Genomic DNA, 17,705 nt, shown 5'->3' on the forward strand with positions numbered 1-17,705 from the left:
GAAACTCTCATTTCATTCTCTGGAAGGTATGTATTATCACTACTGTTTTCGATGGAGCAAACTGATATTCAGGAAGTGAACTGGCTTTCCTAAGGTGACACAGCAAGTAAATGGTACAAAAATTGCCAGGACCAATTTTTAGATAACTAATGCCCCCTTAACCCAATCCAGCTCTCCTTTCCTTCCTCATAAAATTGTCTTCCTTCCTTCCTACCATTCTCCCTCCCCCCCTCTTTCCCTCCCTCCCTTTCTTCTTCTCTCCCTTCCTTTCTTACTAAAAGATAATATATAAGCAGTCAAAGCACATTTTCCTCACTTCTCATAACCGAATCCCACATTTATTTAACACGACACAGCTCTGAACAAATCAATTTTTGATGATTCTTTGCAAATCATTTATTTGAATTTATCTGAAAGGCCCCACCTCTTGTGAAAGCTCATCATATGTTTAATGTTATATGGATAAAGACTCAGTATGTATTTGGGATCAACTAAATGAGTGCTCAGCATTTTAACAATCTGTAAAGAGATCCCTAATTAAATGGTACTATTCAGCTTTAAATTATGTTCATAAACATTTGCTGCTACAAAGGAAAAAGATTTAACATAATTCTGGGGAGAGGAATAAATTGTAAGGATTTGAGAAGAGCGAGGGACATATCTAGTAGTTTCCTAAAAAGATCTCTCACAGATACAGGAGAAAGAAAGTATCCCTATTTAACTTAATATGTGTTTATGGTGGGGGTTAGGAATGGAGGTAGGGGTGAGGGGGTTATGGGATGGGGTGCAGAGGGTTATACCTATGCCCATGTATAATTTGATCATAATACCCACTTTGCAATATTTTAGGACAGATCCTATACATTTTAGCCAGTATCATTGCAGAAGACTGATAATAACAGCAATGAGTAAATTTTATGTCTGTAAGCAAAATTATCAGTTATTAATAAGTCAGTGTATACTGAGACAAGCTTGAGAATATCATGAATACTCACATTTTTAAATTCTTTCAGGTCTCTTCGGCAGATTCCTTGCTAAAAAAAATGGAAGAGCTGAAGGTTTTAAAAGCATTTACTCCTCCACAAACCTCATATTAAATGGCTGTTGGTGGGGGGTACACAAAATATTAAATGTAACAGATTTATAGTGTTTGTTTATTTTAAGTGTCTGAACTATAGTTGTGTTTGGGAATCTGAAATCCAGTTTGGAGAAGACATAGCTCAGGTAGCGTCTGTGCTCCCTCCCATCATGCCAGCGAGCTGTAAGTTACAAAAGTACGGCTCAAGAAACACCAGTTGACATTCTGTACCTGCCCTAATGGGTCTCAAGGGTCCAAGAAATATGTATTATCTATACGTTGGGTACATCACGTGAATTCTCTACAGGATCTGTTTTTCCATCAGCCATACTTCATCAGCAATCATTTAATTGGAAATTGGAGCACTATAGGACGTTCATAGCTTATTGCCATTATTTAATATTTGTTTTATGACCAGCCAGGAAGGGGTTGTGGAAACCAGCAATTTTTCTCTTGGGGGAACAGATACAATCAGAACCATCAACCCCAAGCATACATAAAACAGGATCTAAATCACATTTATCTCCCACCAGAGAACCAGAAACACAGTGACTATGTCTCCAGAATTAAAAATTAATGGCCATAAAAGGGACTATAAAAGAGGTGAAAAGGATGTAGGTTTTGTAACAATACACAAGGAGCACCTAGAGGACAATTTATTTGCATTTTGGAGCTGGAAAGTTACAAAGATGCTCAATTCTGTTTAACAATTTTTAAAATGAAAAATGCTTGTTTGCAAAAACAAACTGGAACTCAGTTAAACTGTCTTTGGAAATGAAAGATTTCTAGTCCGAATTTTTTATTCAACTGACAATGAAATGCAACCAGATAACTGCAAAACCTATTTTGTAATGCTTGAAGACAATTTTATTAGAATAATATTACTTTTTGTTCCAATTTTGTGGTTATTTGTAAAAAAATCAAATATTGACTCTTTCTAAGGGAAAATACCCCTTTGATCTTAAAATGAAAGTAATACAATCACAATCTTTACCAGTTCATTTCATAATATGTTAGTACAAGCTCACTTATTTATCCATCTGGAGAAATTTTCACTCTGCTATATTTTAAAAAATATTTTATTTATTTCTTTGACAGAGAGAGAAAGATCACAAGTAGGCAGAGAGGCAGGTAGAGAGAGAGGGGGAAGCAGGCTCCCCGTTGAGCAGAGAGCCCGATGTGGGGCTTGATCCCAGGACCCTGGGATCATGACCTGAACTGAAGGCAGAGGCTTAACCCACTGAGCCACCCAGGCGCCCCCTCTGCTACATTTTTAAAGAAAAAAGGCTAGGCATTTGTCCATTGTATTTAACAAGACAGTTGGTACCCTGTGCTGGTAAAATTAATGCTATTTCATGGAAAAAAATTCCTTATATAGCTGCATATAAGAAGGATTATACCTTATGTTTGTATATACTATATTTACACCACACATTTTCTAAGAATTCCTATACATTGGGATCTTGACAAATGTTTGTTGAATGACTAACTGTCATACATTGCTCTCCCAGACAAAGAACGCCATAGGATGAACTGCTTGGTGTTCATCCACACTGCCCAATGATGAACACGAGAAGAGAGAGGTCAGATGTTTGCCAATATCCTAAATTTAAACCATGTATTACCTTTTGGCTACTAGAGGAAAATGACGTAGAGAGAGCTAGGGGACAAGCTAGAATGGGATTGTAGCTCACCTTTGCCTGGAAAAACGAGATGCCACTTCTTATCTCAGTCTGCACAGATCTGATTACTTCGGGAGAGTGGCTGTCGAGTCTCTTACAAATTGCCTTTAGGGCCACCAGGCTGGCTCAGTCGGTGGAGCACAGGACTCTTGATCTCTCTTGATCTCAGAGTTGTGAGTTGGAGCCCATATTGGATATGGAGATTACTTTAAAAAAAAAACAAAACTAAACTAAAACTAATTGCCCTTAGATTTGTATTTTTCATTTACAGGTCCAAGTGTACTTCTTTCAAACAAAGAAAGAGTTATGGCTGAATCTTTCTTGCCTTAGACAGGATTATTGGCCGTTAAAGAATTTGGCAAAAACTATTTTACAAAGGTCAGGAATTTATCAATGTCAAGAAGAGTTGGATTTGAAACCCATCTATGTGGTTTATCAGCTGTCTATCTTGGGGAAAATTACAAAACCTTCACATTCCTCAGTTTTCTTACCAGCAAAATGACAGTAAAAAGAGTTGCTACACCATAGGTGGTTGTGGGGATTAAATGAGCTAATTCCTATAAAGAACGGAACCGTGTTCTTCATATATAACACCAATAAATATTAAATATTATTAATACTTCTCCTGATTTTGCTTGGTTGTTTTTACTTTCAGTTATATATTTTTTAAATTGGAAAGACACATAGTGAGAATTATTGGAATGTTTTGTTATGTTTCATTTGCAAAGACAATGTTCAGAAAATTTTTCAAAACTTTCTAATGCTAGCACTATAACATAACTAATTTTTTGTATATATTTCCTTCTTTTTGCCATATGCATGCATGTTTCTACATAGTTTAAATTAACCCACAAATAACAAATTTCATGTTTGTGTTCCCCTTTTTCTGCTTACCCTAACTTCTACATATTTGATATCTTTCTAGAGGCTTAGTAAAATTTTTTTTAATATTTTATTTATTTGACAGACAGAGATCACAAGTAGACAGAGCAGCAGGAAGGGGTTGGCGGGGGGAGCAGGCTCCCCACTGAGCAGAGAGCCTGATGTGGGACTCAATCCCAGGACCCTGAGATCATGACCTGAGCGGAAAGCAGAGGCTTAACCACTGAGCCACCCAGGCGCCCCAATAATTTTTAATGGCTATGTAATTGTTCACCCTTTCCACTTTTATGGATAATAGTGTAATAGACAGTTCTGCTTTGTTGAAATATTTTCATAGTAAAAATTCCAAAGAACAAAATAACTAAATGATAATAATAACAACAGCCATCACCTTGACTTCGTAGTTCCATGCTGATTCCTGGTTAAAGATTCTTGAGTTCTTACATGCTGTAGTCCTCCCCATCCCCCACCCAACTTAGGACGAAAGGACCTTCAGATCAGTCTAGCTATATGCCTGACAGGGCAGGGTAGTTTTCTGAGTTGAAAGCAAGCAAGTGCTGATATACTGGCTCTCTCAAAAATACAAACCCTGTTCTGTAGCATTTGCCAGTTTCTGTGGTGTAAATATCCCCTCCATGATGAGTTTGCAACCACCAACTGTGGTAACAACTGGCATATGAAATCTCTGAAAATTCAGCTGCCTCTTAGGAGCTGTATGAATTTCCTCCAGCTTAGCAGTGGACGTGGAGTTGAAGCCTTTCTGGAATGTACGACAAAGATCTTCAATGGGCCAGTAACCTAAACATCACACAGTTGATTCTATTACCTGTGTTTCTGTTACTCAAAGTATGGTCTGAGGACCAGCTGCTTCAGCGGATGTTGGACAGAAAAGCAGAATCATGGACCCTACCCAGGATATACGAATCAGAATCAGCATTTTGACAAGATGCTAGGGTGGTATGTGCCCATATGCATGTCTGAGAAGCGCTGCTCCTTCTAGAACAGTGCTTTACTATCTGCATCTGAAAGGACGCAGTGCTCCAGAGAGCTTCTCTGTCCAGGGATATGCAGACAGGTCAATGCATATGGGTTTTATTTTGAGAAAGCCAAAGTCTCTTTTCAATTAAAGAAAATATGAGGAATTACTCTATTTAATAATACCTTCTAAGGAGTGAAGACTGATATCCTACTTACTTGACATCTAGTAAGAAAATCACACATGTGAAACTTGCTTGAATATTCATTCTAAAAAATAAACACTCCATTGGCTGTGGTCCCTTCCTTTTCTTCTGCATTTTCTGCCCAACCTTCTACGAGTGTCTCTGAAATCTTTTCTCACATAAATATTTTGTGCATGAATCCTTGACTCAGAGTCTGTTTCAGGGGAAATCTTAACTATGACCCTGTTGTAGAGTCTGGGAGACACAAAATGCAACTTTGGTCTGAGGAGGAGAAATGACCGTCCAGCTGAGTTATGGCTTGAGTTGGCCCTCAGAAACCCACCAGGACTTCCAGAAGTGAAGATTAAAAAGATGAAGGAATCTCCTATTGAGAGGACAAGGGGGAACAGTCTAATGTATGCTTAGGAAATAAGGAGAAATGTATGTTTAGGAAATGAGTGTTTATTTAAAAAACAGTTTATGATGTCTTCAAAGGAACCACTGATGCACGTGTGGCGTGGAGCGCCCGCTAGGGGGTTTTGAGTACGGAAGTGACTGGTTTCTGAATCCTGTGCCCTCCTTTTCCTTCTTTCTCCCAGCCCCTGCCCCTCCCAAAGCCGAAGCCAAAGCAAAGGCTTTGAAGGCCAAGAAAGCGGTGCTGAAAGGCGTCCACAGTCACAAAAAAAAGAAGATCCGCACATCACCTACGTTCCGACGACCCAAGACTCTGCGTCTCCGAAGGCAGCCCAAATACCCTCGAAAGAGCGCCCCCAGGAGAAACAAGCTTGATCACTATGCCATAATCAAGTTCCCCCTGACTACTGAGTCAGCCATGAAGAAAATAGAAGACAACAACACACTTGTGTTCATTGTGGATGTCAAGGCCAACAAGCACCAGATCAAACAGGCTGTGAAGAAGCTCTATGACATTGATGTAGCCAAGGTCAACACCTTAATCAGGCCTGATGGAGAGAAGAAGGCATATGTTCGACTGGCCCCTGACTATGATGCTTTGGATGTTGCCAACAAAATTGGGATCATCTAAACTGAGTCCAGCTGGCTAAATCTAAATACAGTTTTTTCATGATAAAAAAAAAAAAAAAACAGTTTAAAATTTAACCAAGTGTGTGTCTGGGGGGCAGTGCTCTTCAAAGTCTGGTTTGTGGATTGGCGGTGGTCTTCGAATTCTTACGAGTCCCAAAAGAGAAGTACGGAAAGTGACAGTGTCAGTCTAGAAATGTTTATAGCAGAGTAACATCATCGTGACATTTTTATTGTATTTAACAAAAATATCAGTTCAAAGTGGATAAGGGTGGGGGGAGCTGGTTTTTCACTACAGATGCTTTGAGAAGTGCAGCTCTACGGTCTTTAATCCTAGAAAGGAAAAACAAAATCTATCATCTGAGAACTGAGTTATAACATGGTTTATTGATGAGTACTCAGAGAGGAAAATTCCCCCAAAGAGTTCATGCTTACCCAGACTTTACAAAAGGCACAGTACTAACATATTAAAGAAAAGGATGTGTCAGTCTGGAAAGGGGTGACAGTTATACCCCCTAAAGAAAAGGAGCCCATCTAGCTTTAATCCTAGAGGGAATCTCAGCCCTTGGAGCTTCCTCAGTCATTTTGTCAAGGATGGATCTTTGGAGATCTGTAAAAATGCATAATATCTAACTCCCCCAGCTCTGAGTCTACAAGCACTAAACAAGCTTCTGGGCTCTAATTTGGTTTCCTGTGTAGATCACCCACATGGAGCCCACTCTGGTCAGGCAACATGAGTTACCTTGTCTACATCGCAGTTATATTTCCCATGGTTTGGTTTTATAGCAGTTATATTTCCCATGGTTTGGTTTTATACATCAGGATTTGGAATTCAAATAAAGTGAATTCTACCTGACAGAACACGGACTACGTTTCCGAGTCTGAGTCTTGGTTAATACACCTAAGGAAAATGCTAACTGTAAGGTCTCATGCAATATGGCTGACCCATCCTTCCTCCCCTGAGGCGGTTCCCTGTGCTGAGTTTATCCATCTGAGATTTCTCTAGGAAAATAGGATCTCAATCAGGGAGGGTCTTGGATCTTAAGTCAGCTTGATTAATAAGTACGTTCAGATCTGTGGAAAACCAAAGAAGAAAACATGTGCTAGAATGATCCATTGCCAGCCCAATGGACTGTGACTCGGGTTTCTGAACCTCTTGTCTCCTGCTCAGAGGATTCAATCAGATTCTTTATGTGAGAATATAAACTCCTAGTATGTATTAAGATAAAAAATCTTGAATCATAGCTAGTAATTATTAAGTGCTTATTGTATGCACAGCACTGGTGCCAATCATCATATTTAATGCTCCCAACAATGCCTTGAAATGAGAACTATTATTTCCATTATATAGAGGGCACTGAAGAATGGAGAGATTAAGTAACTTGCCCAAGTTCACAAAGTTAGTAAGAACAGAGACATTAAGTAACTTGCCGAAATCCACAAAGTTAGTAAGTACTTGGGTACTTATTTACTTACTTATGCCTGGGTGGTTCAGTCAGTGAAGTGAACTGCCTTTGGCTCAGAGTGATCCCCGAGTTCTGGGATGGAGCCCTGTACTGGGCTCTCTCTGCTCAGCAAGAAGTCTGCCTCTACCTCTCCCCCAGCTCATGCTCTCTTTTGCATTCTCTCTCTCTCAAATAAATAAACATAAACTTTAAAAAGAAAGCAAGTATTGAGGACAAGATTTAGACCTAGGCTCTTTGACTTAGTCTTGGTCTTGGCCACTATTATCTTCTGTGCTGGTTTTTAGTTTTCCAATACTAGTTTTTAGTTTTTTTCTATTGAATCAGAAAAACTGAGGATCATAAAAGTCTTTATCTCAAGGAACCAAACCCAGATGATAGTGAAAATGGAAACTGCCTTTTGTCTCAGAGTAAATCGGTTCTGTTCCCTGGACTTGGAAGAATTCACTCAGTGATTCTGATTCATATTCAGGTGGTTGTTAAAAAGCCCTAAGTCTAAGGGCTTCATCTAGATGGCTATATCCATGCCAATGGAATTTTTAAAATTTTAAACTCCCAGTTTCTTAACCTTTTAATTTTACTTCAAATCATAAAAGAAATACATTCTCATGATAAAGTGCATTTTGAAACAGGATGAAAGGGTATTAAGTGAAAGAGAAGAATATCCATTTCTCGCATGTTCCCCACAATCCCATCCCATTTCTCAGTGTTAACCACTATTGCCAAATGCTTATAGTACTTCTGTAAATGTGTCCAGGCATTTACAACTAATATTTTTGTGAATATTACCACACTACAGATGATATCCTACCTCTTTTTTTTAAACAATAAATCTCCTGATATATAACTTCTACAAATATAGATAGATCTATTGAATGCTGCATTGCTTGACAGGCACTGGCAAAGCAGGGACAGATAAAGAAAGGACAGGAAAAGGAGCACCTAGATAGCTCAGTCGGTGGGATGCCCGACTCTTGATTTCAGCTCAGGTCATTATCTCAGGGTCCTGAAATCGAGTCCTGCATCACATTCTGCTCTCAGCAGGGAGACTGCTTGAGGATTCTCTCTCTCTCCCTCTTTCTCTGCCCCTCCTTTCCCCCCGCCACACACACACACACACACACACACACACACACACTCTCTCTCTCTCTCTCTCTCTCAAATAAATAAATTAATCTTAAGGGGAAAAAAAGGAAAGGAAAGCAGGAAAGAAGAAACCAACTTTGATAAATTTATACAAAGTATGTTGCAAGATACTCAGAATCTAAAAAAAAAATCTAGAAAGAAGCTATTTTGATTTAGTATATAAGGAGTTTTGAGTTTTGTAGTTTAAATTTATTTTAAATTGGAATTATGTGTTGGGAGAGCACTATAGTATGTTCAATGTTAAGGGCTTTGAAGTCCTTAAACTATCTCTGAATTAAACTCATTCTTTTTTTGTTTTGTTTTGTTTTTAAGATTTTATTTATTTATTTGACAGAGACAGAGACAGTGAGAGAGAGAGAGAATATAAGCAGGGAGAGCAGGAGAGGGAGAAGCAAGCTTCCCGCTGAGCAAGGAGCCCGATGTGGGGCTCGATCCCAGGACCTTGGGATCATGACCTGAGCTGAAGTTGGACACTTACTGACTGAGCCACCCTGGCACCCTTAATTCATTCTTTTTAATGGCCTCATCCATTTCACAAGGTACCATATTTATTTAACCAGTCCCTGTTAAGGGTCGTGCACAAAATTTATAATTTATGATTACAAACAACATTGCAGTGAACATTTATATCTGCATCTGTTCACTTTTGCTTACCTGTAGGCATACAACTGTGTGCACGACTATAAATTCCTGCAAGTCCAATCCCCCCATTTTATTCTGAGATTTTCTTGATGACTTAAACATTTTCTGGAAAAAAGAAAACAATTTCGTATGAGAAGATCACAATATTAATTAAGGTTTTGGACAGAGGAGATAGTCTGTTTCATTGCTTTAAAATTTGACTTCAGGAAATCTTGTTGGGAGAACGCAACAAATTTTCTTGCACTTGGTAGAAAAAGTTTGAGAGTCTTTCCACACAGGTGTAGTTGGTGGCATTTAGAACCTTCCAGAAAAACATCACCATCCATTCACCAAATGATCACTGTTTTCATCAGTAAATACTATCATCATGCTCTTTTCAATTTTCACTATACACAGTAGCCCATAGGTACTAAGAAACAAGGAGAAAAGGCAGGACTCCTCATTAGCATTTTTGTTTGTTAGTTTGCTTTTATTACAACAGTCCTGTTGAGATTCATTGGCTTTTTCACTAGGATGTGGTAGGGGCCATTAATCTGGAGCCCTGAGTAGTAAGACAACCTCAGAAATGAGAATCTCTTTTCCTTATTAAGAGAGTCTTGTACAAGTCAGTGAACAGGACCCGTTCTAGGACTGCTGTTTGTGCTGCCTTCCACTGAATTCGACTTTAGAACAAATAGTCACGATAATGCAAGATCCTATTGTGTTTCACAAGCCAGTGTTGATCTTTTCCTTGGAGAACATGTCACTGTATTAGGCAATTTGGATATACACAGCAGAGGGCAGAACTGGGCTTGGAGTAATTAATTTCTACTTAGTCATGGAAGGGTGTGCGAACATGAATGCACATGTGCAAATATGCTCGTCTTTAATGTTCACCCCGAGCCTCCTTTGTAGATGACACTAGCCCAGCTGTGTGGAAGAGAAAAGCTAAGCTGTTGGAATTGTAGAACTCTTAGAATATATCCATAGGTCACCATTTTTCTTACCGTCAAAGGACTTTTTTTTTCCAGCCATTGAATCCATTTTATATTCACTCGCATTTTGAAACAGGACCACCATGTTGGAACCCCATGTTTCCGGGCGCATTTGCTGCTTTCACAGGGCAAAGAAGCCCTAGATCCCCGACTGCCTTGTGAGGAGCGTCTCCCCAAGATTATTTAGTTCTTAGCACACGTAGCTTACCTGATTAGTCTCCATTAAAGTTAATGTAAGACAAATACTCACCCTGTGAGGAGAATGTCTGTAACTTTAATAATGCCCCAGGGAACATGGATGACCTCACACCTCCAACCCAGACATTGTTTAACCCTACCCCACAACTTGTGAATTTCAATTATTTGTTCAGAAGGGCCATTCATAATTGCCTGGTGTAAGCCCGCCTTTAGGATGCAAAGCAGAAGACAATGCAAACGCTATCTTGCGAATTAGGGCAGCGGCACTTAAACATATAAATTAACTAGGCTGCTTTTCAGTTCTCTCCCTTTCTATTCTGAGAGGTTTCAGTCTGGTGACATCAAAGACAGGATTATGGGAGAAGATAAAAACTTGATCTAATGTCCATGTTTGAAGTCATGAAAGTCCTCCTCTCTCCATGGCAAAATAACCCTCTTCATAACACACACACACAAAAACCGGGGTCCAGGTGCAAAAGGGTTGGGGGCGGGGTGAGGACGGGGAAGGCTGCCCGAAGGCCTGGGCTTCCCGAGGTTGTAGTTCTAACTGGGTGTTAAAGCCTTGCTTTGCCAAATGTGCTAATAGATTGTTTGTAGGCTTGGGCAGGCTTTGTTCTGCAAATTAATATGTTAAGTCTTTCTTTTAAGCCCTTGTGATGTCCGCACGGTTCTTTAATGAGATTTTAACTAGGTTTCCTCACTACCAGCCAAGACCAGAAGAGAAATTTTTCTTAGGTGAAAGGAGAGTGATCGTTAACTTCATCATCATTTAACAGATATTTCCTTTAATGTCATTTGTCCATCGAATTTCTTTCCCCATACCAAACTGTGGTCTTTGTGTCCACTGCGTCGCTGGGATGGGAAGCGTATGTATTCACATTCACTAATAGGCTTAAAAATGTTCCGACAAATAGTTCCTTTGGGGGGTGAAATCTTGCAGGAGGAAAGTATACTGTAATTTGAAGACTTTCTCTTACTTGGGATTTCAATAGAAGCCTCAGCCCTTTAAAAATATACTCAGCGGTAATGCCCAGCCTTGCAGCCTGAAAGATTTATTTTCAAAACTCTGCAAGCTATAGCCCCATGACTTTTAAAGTCTTTACTCCTTTAAGCACTAAATCAGCATTCAAGTGGCTGGTTTATCTCCCAAGGGCCAAAATGAAGTGCTCCGGCCTAGTTTATGACACGGACTGACTGTCAGAAAACTCTTTCTTAGCACCAAACCTAGTAAGCATGGAGGATAAACACAGCTTTTGGTCAAAATTGCTGTATGGGTTTCTCTCCTCACTTTCTCCTTTGTTCATATTTTGTAGGCTCAGAAACACTTGAACCGAAAAATAGAAAAAAATAAAGGAATTTTTTTGTGGGGAGGGTGGTAGCAGGTATTACGAATTTGTCTTACAAACTTAGTAGTTTAGGTTCGATAACCATGAAAACTCCTAATTCCTGTCGGTATTCCCAGCCTCCTTGGTGGAGGCTGAGAATCTTCATTACTGTTCTCCGTACACCATGACTGGTGTACCTCCAAAGGGAAAAGGCAGCCTCTGATTGCAGGTATGTCCCGTTCTGGACAATGGCTCTGCCTAACATTTGAAGAGGCCTTTAATCTCCTTGTATTCTTCCAAGTTTAATGGCAAAATTAAACCTCCTAGTCGACCCAAAGGATATTGCTACGTGATAGTTGGTGTGGGTCTCACCGTTTTCCAGAAAAGACAGATTTAAAGAAAGGGAAAACCAAGGAGCCCAAGAGCTTAGAATCTGAGCTGATGATTTTCATCAGCCTCAGTTTTGCCTCTTTATGTTTTCCTGGGCTTTATGATTTTATATTTACCTTATACGTTGTTTGGTGAAATGTGGTAAAGGTCAACCATTTATTCTCTTGAAGAAATGTGTCAGGTTCCTGATTTCTACTTCCAAAGGCATTTGAGAAAGTTATCACATACAAAGCTTGAAAACTCATGCAGACAAGTCACAAAAATGGTCTATAATTAGTTTTTAGAGTTTAAGCCACATACTAGAAACTATAAGGTAGACTCCTCTAAGAAATACTTAGTAAAGAAACTTGTCTTTTGCTCAGTGCCAATATTCACAGATTTCTCTCTTCCATCTTCAAAATCCTTTTGTTTTGGACTGACCTTCCAAGGTACAGCCAGACCTATGTAATTTCTATCTATTTTCCTCAAGACCTTCCATGACTGGTATAACGCATTGAATCACCGTGCCTTGAGTGTAGACTATCTCAGGGCCCCAGGTAAATGCTCAGCTATTGCAGACAGTTTTGTTGGAAACTCAGGGTTCTGATACGTGTCTGTATACCCTATTGTCAAACCACTGCCTGGTCAGGCATTCTTTCCCAGATGACCCATGCACCAGCATACATACTCCCACAGTAGTTCTTCTAGGTCTGGTGCTTGATCTTTGCTAATCAGTAAGAACAAGAGAAGATGCATGATGAGCTCTCTACATTTCTTGAATCACTGGAAAAGGTCTGAGATGCAGAAACTTGAACCAGAGTGATTTAGAGAAGAGCTTCTGGACTTCCTAATTCTCATACTGTTAGACCTTCCATTAGGGCACCCTCTTCCAGTCTGCTTTCTGGCATTATTGCTACTATAGAAATTCCTGCAGCGTTAAAGTCAAAAGTCTTCATTTCCAGGCCACTAAAGGAGGGAGCAACTCTAATTCTTCAAGAGGTCCTTGAAAGTCCTTGTGGCATGGTAGTTCAGGGTGGCCCTGCTGAATATTTTATGGTGGTGATGGGGTTGCTTGAAGTGTTCTTCAGTCGGTTCAGTTCTTAGAACAGGTCTCATTGAAATTGACCGTTTGATTGTTTAACATATACTCCATACCCTGAATTGCTGATTATGCAACTTTCATGTTCTCATTTTCCCAAGTTCTCAAGCTAAAAGACCACGTAAAGTATATTCCATGCCAAATGTCTGGAAAGGAGCGGGATTGATAATCAGAGCACCTGGAATGTAAGCAGAGAAACAGCCATTGTCATTAAACATTTGCTGGCTCGCTGGTTCTGTATGTTTTCTGTCTACTTCATCAATCATGGATGGAGAGACATTGAAATATCCAACTATAATTGCAGAATTATTTGTTTCTCCTTTTAGTTATATCATTTTGCTTTATCCATTTTGGGGTTCTATGCATTTGTTTTGAATAGCAAACACTGTTGTTTTCTTAAGGTTATATTATCAGTGTTGTTGGAAAAAGCAGATCCAAGTGTAGGTACCTTGATAAAAAGACCAGGATCAATTAGAAATTGATGATAATTATTTTCAAAATCTAACATCAGTTTGTTTGTTTTTTTTACAAAACTAAATACAGTGTGTGTGTTTCCATCTGTCCATGTGCACCAGGCATAGTCTTCTCCATTTCAGTAACAGTGCAAATAAAAGTTGCTAGAGATTTTTTCTTTTAATTATATCTTTTCATATGCTTTTTTTTAGAGAGAGAGAGAGCACACACGAGCGCATGCCTGTGCAAGTTGAGGGTAGGGGCAGAGGGAGAGGGAGAGAATCTTAAGTAGACTGTTCGTGGAGCCCCAAGGAGGACTTAAGGTGGGGCTTAATCTCACGACCCTGAGATCATGACTTAAACCAAAATTTAACCAACTAAACCACCCAGGTGTCCCCACACAAATTTTGCTCCTTTATTGAAGCACAATTAGCATGTGAAAAGCTGTACATATTTAATATATACAACTTGATGAGTTTGGGGATAGGTATATCTATGCCACTACCATCAAGGCCATAGATATGTCCAAAACCTCCCACAGTTTCTTCCCACCCCCTTCATGATGATGATGATGCATGCATGTGATAAGACTACTTAACATAAGATTGACCTTCTCAGCAACTTTTGAATATGCAATACAGTGTTATATCTCTGGATATTAGACTATCTAGTAGAGATCCTACTTACTTATCTTGCATAAATAAAACATTGTACCTTTGACCACCATCTCCCCATTTTCTATTCTCCCTAACCCCTGACAGTCAGTCTATTCTGTGCTTCTAAGAATTGGACTATTTTAGATTCTACATATGAATGAGATTATTCACTATTTGTCTCTCCAAATCTGGTTTATTTTATTCAGAGACCATCAGATCCATCCATGTTGTTGTAAATGGCAGGATTTCTTTCTTTTTTTAAATGCAGAATAATATTCTATTTTATGTATATACTACATTTTCTTTATCCACTCATCTGCTGATGAACATTTATGTTGTTTTCATATCTTGGCTATTGTGAATAATGTTGTAAGGAATATGGGAGTGAAGATTTCCCTTCAAGACCCTTCATTTGATTCTTTTGCACATATACCCAGAAGTGTGATTGCTGGATCATATGATAGTTCTATTTTTTTTTTTTAGGACCCTCCATACTATTGTCCATAATGGTTGTATCAATTTACATTCCCTCCAACAGTGTATCAGTTTGACATCCTTTTTGACATCCTTACCACCACTTATTCTCTTTTATTTTTATAACAATAGCCAGCCTTACAGGTGTGAGAGGTTATCTTGAGGTTTTAATTAACATTTCCTTGACGATTAATGGTCTTGAGCACCTTTTCATATCCCCGTTGGTCATGCATATGTTTACTTTAGAGAAGTATCTATTCAAGTCCTTTGTCCGTTTTAAAATTTATTTTTATGAAGTTTTTGTTGTTGCTGAATTGTTGGAGTACTTTATACATTTTGAGTATTAACCTCTTTTCAGATAAATGGTTTGCAAATATTTCTCCCATTCCACAGGTTACCTTTTCATTTTCTTATTTTCTTTGTTGTGCAGAAGCATTTTAGTTTATTTTTGTTTATATTTTATGTTGTTCATTTTTGCTTTTGTTGCTTGTGCTTTTGGTTTCTTATCCAAAAAAACATTGTCAATGCCAATGTCAAGGTGTTCTCCCTCTTTCTACGTCTACTTCTAGGAGTTTTATGGTTTCAGTTCTTACATTTAAGTGCTTAATCCATTTTGAGCTGACTTTGTTTATAATGGAAAATAGGGCTCCATTTCATTCTTCTCTATGTATTTATCCAGTTTTCCTAGCACCATTTATTAAAAAGAATATCCTTTCCCCATTTTGTATTCTTGGTGCCCTTGTCAAAAATTAATTGACTGTATATGTGTAGATTTATTTCTGGGCTCTCTATTTGGTTCTGTTAGTTTAGTCTCCATTTTTATGCCAATACCTTACTGCTTTGGTTACTATTGATTTATAATGTAATTGGCAATCAGCAAGCGTGATACCTCCAGTTTTGTTCTTGGTCAAGATCATTTTTGCTATTAAGTGTTATTTTTTATTCAGGGTTCCATTATAATTTCCATACAATAATAGGATTCTTTTTTCCATTTCTTTGAAAAATACCATTGGAATTTTTAGAGATTGCACTGAATCTATGGATAGCTTTGGGTGTCACAAACACTTTAACAACAATAATTCTTCTAGTCCATGAACATGGACTATCTTTCCATTTATTTGTTTCTTCTTCGATTCCTTTCATCAGTGTTTTATAGTTTTCGATATATAAATCTTTCACCTCCTTGGTTAAATTTATTCCTGAACATTTTACTCTTTTTGATGTTATTGCAAATGAGATTGTTTTCTTACTTTCTTTTTCAAATAGTGCATTGTTAAAATATAGAAATTCAACTGAATTTTTTTTTTTAAGATTTTATTTATTTATCAGAGAGAGAGCGAGAGTGAGCACAGGCAGACAGAGTGGCAGGCAGAGACAGAGAGAGAAGTAGGCTCCCCGCGGAGCACGGAGCCCGATGTGGGACTCGATCCCAGGACGCTGGGATCATGACCTGAGCCGAAGGCAGCTGCTTAACCAACTGAGCCACCCAGGCGTCCCTCAACTGATTTTTTAATGTGTTTTTGTGCCCTGCAACTAACTTTATTGTCTTTATCATTTCTTTTTGTTTCTTTGTTTATAATTTCTAACAGTTTTTTGATGGAATCTTTAAGGTTTTCTATATAATACTGTGTCATCTGTGAACAGAGACAATTTTACTTTTCCCTTTCTGCTGTTGATGAATTTATTTCTGTTTCTTGACTGAGTTCACTGGCTGGAACTTTCATTACTATATTGAATAGAATTGGCAAGGGTGGACATCCTTTTCTTGTTCTTGATCTTAGAGAAGGTTTTCAGCTTTTCACTATTGAGTATGTGGTTAGCTGCGGATTTATCATAGGTAGCCTTTATATATCAAGGTACATTCCTTCTATACATAATTTCTTGAGAGTCTATATTATGAACAACTGTTGAATTTTGTCAAATGTTTTTTCTTCATCTATTGAAATGATCATATGATTTTTATCCTTCATTCTGTTAATGTAGTGACACACATTTATTGATTTCCTTAATGCTGAATAATCTTTGTAGCCCAGAAAAAATTCCCATTTGGTCATGATTTATGATCCTTTTAACATATTGTTGAATTTGGTTTGCTAGTATTTGTTGAGGATATTTGCATCTATGTTCATTTATCAGGGATATTGGCCAGTAATCTTCTCTTGTAATGTCCTTATCTGGCTTTTATAGAAGAGTAAGGACGGCCTTATAAAACGGGTTTGTCAGTATTCCCTCCTCTTCAATTTTTGAGAAGAATTTCATAAGGTTGGCTCTTAATTCTTTAAAAAAATTTTTTTAAATTAACATATAATGTATTATTCATTTCAGGGGTACATGTCTGTGATTCATCAGTTCTACATAATTCACAGCACTTATCAAAACACATATCCTCCCCAATGCCCATCACCCAGCCATCCCATCCTTCCCACCCCCTTCCACTCTAGCAATTCTCGGTTTGTTTCCTGAGATTCAGACTTTCTTATGGTTTGTCTCCCTCTCTAGTTTTGTATTGTTTCATTTTTCCCTCCCTTCCCCTATGATCCTGTCTTGTTTCTCAAATTTCTTATATCAGTGAGATCATATGATGATTGTCTTTCTCTGATTGACTTATTTCACTTAGCATAATACCCTCTAGTTCCATCCACGTTATTGCAAATGGCAAGATTGAATTTTTTCTGATGGCTGCATAATATTCCATTGTGTATATATATATACCACATCTTCTTTATTCACTCATCTGTTGATGGACATCTGGGCTCTTTCCATACTTTGGCTATTGTGGACATTGTTGCTATAACATTGGGGTGCATGTGCCCCTTTGGATCACTACATTTGTATCTTTGGGGTAAATACCCAGTAGTGTGATTGCTGGGTTATAGGGTAGCTCTATTTTCAACCTTTTGAGGAACCCATGCTGTTTTCCAGAGTGGCTACACCAGCTTGCATTCCCACCAACAGTGTAGGGGGGTTCCCCTTTCTCCACATCGTCACCAACATCTATCATTTCCTGAATTGTGAGTTTTAGCCATTCTGATTGCTGTGAGGTGGTATCTCACAGTGGTTTTG

General features: G+C 38.5%; 1 protein-coding gene across 1 annotated transcript; it reads left to right on the top strand.

The window, feature by feature from the left end:
* Nucleotides 1–5,307: 5,307 nt before the first annotated feature.
* LOC123952610 (60S ribosomal protein L23a-like) lies at nt 5,308–5,847 on the top strand (the record flags this gene model as incomplete). Its single annotated transcript, XM_046021863.1, has 1 exon — nt 5,308–5,847. A coding segment is annotated over one exon (540 nt), but the record flags the coding sequence as incomplete, so codon positions are not given.
* Nucleotides 5,848–17,705: the final 11,858 nt, after the last annotated feature.

Source organism: Meles meles, chromosome 11 (assembly GCF_922984935.1).
Source record: "Meles meles chromosome 11, mMelMel3.1 paternal haplotype, whole genome shotgun sequence".
Lineage (NCBI taxonomy): Eukaryota > Metazoa > Chordata > Mammalia > Carnivora > Mustelidae > Meles > Meles meles.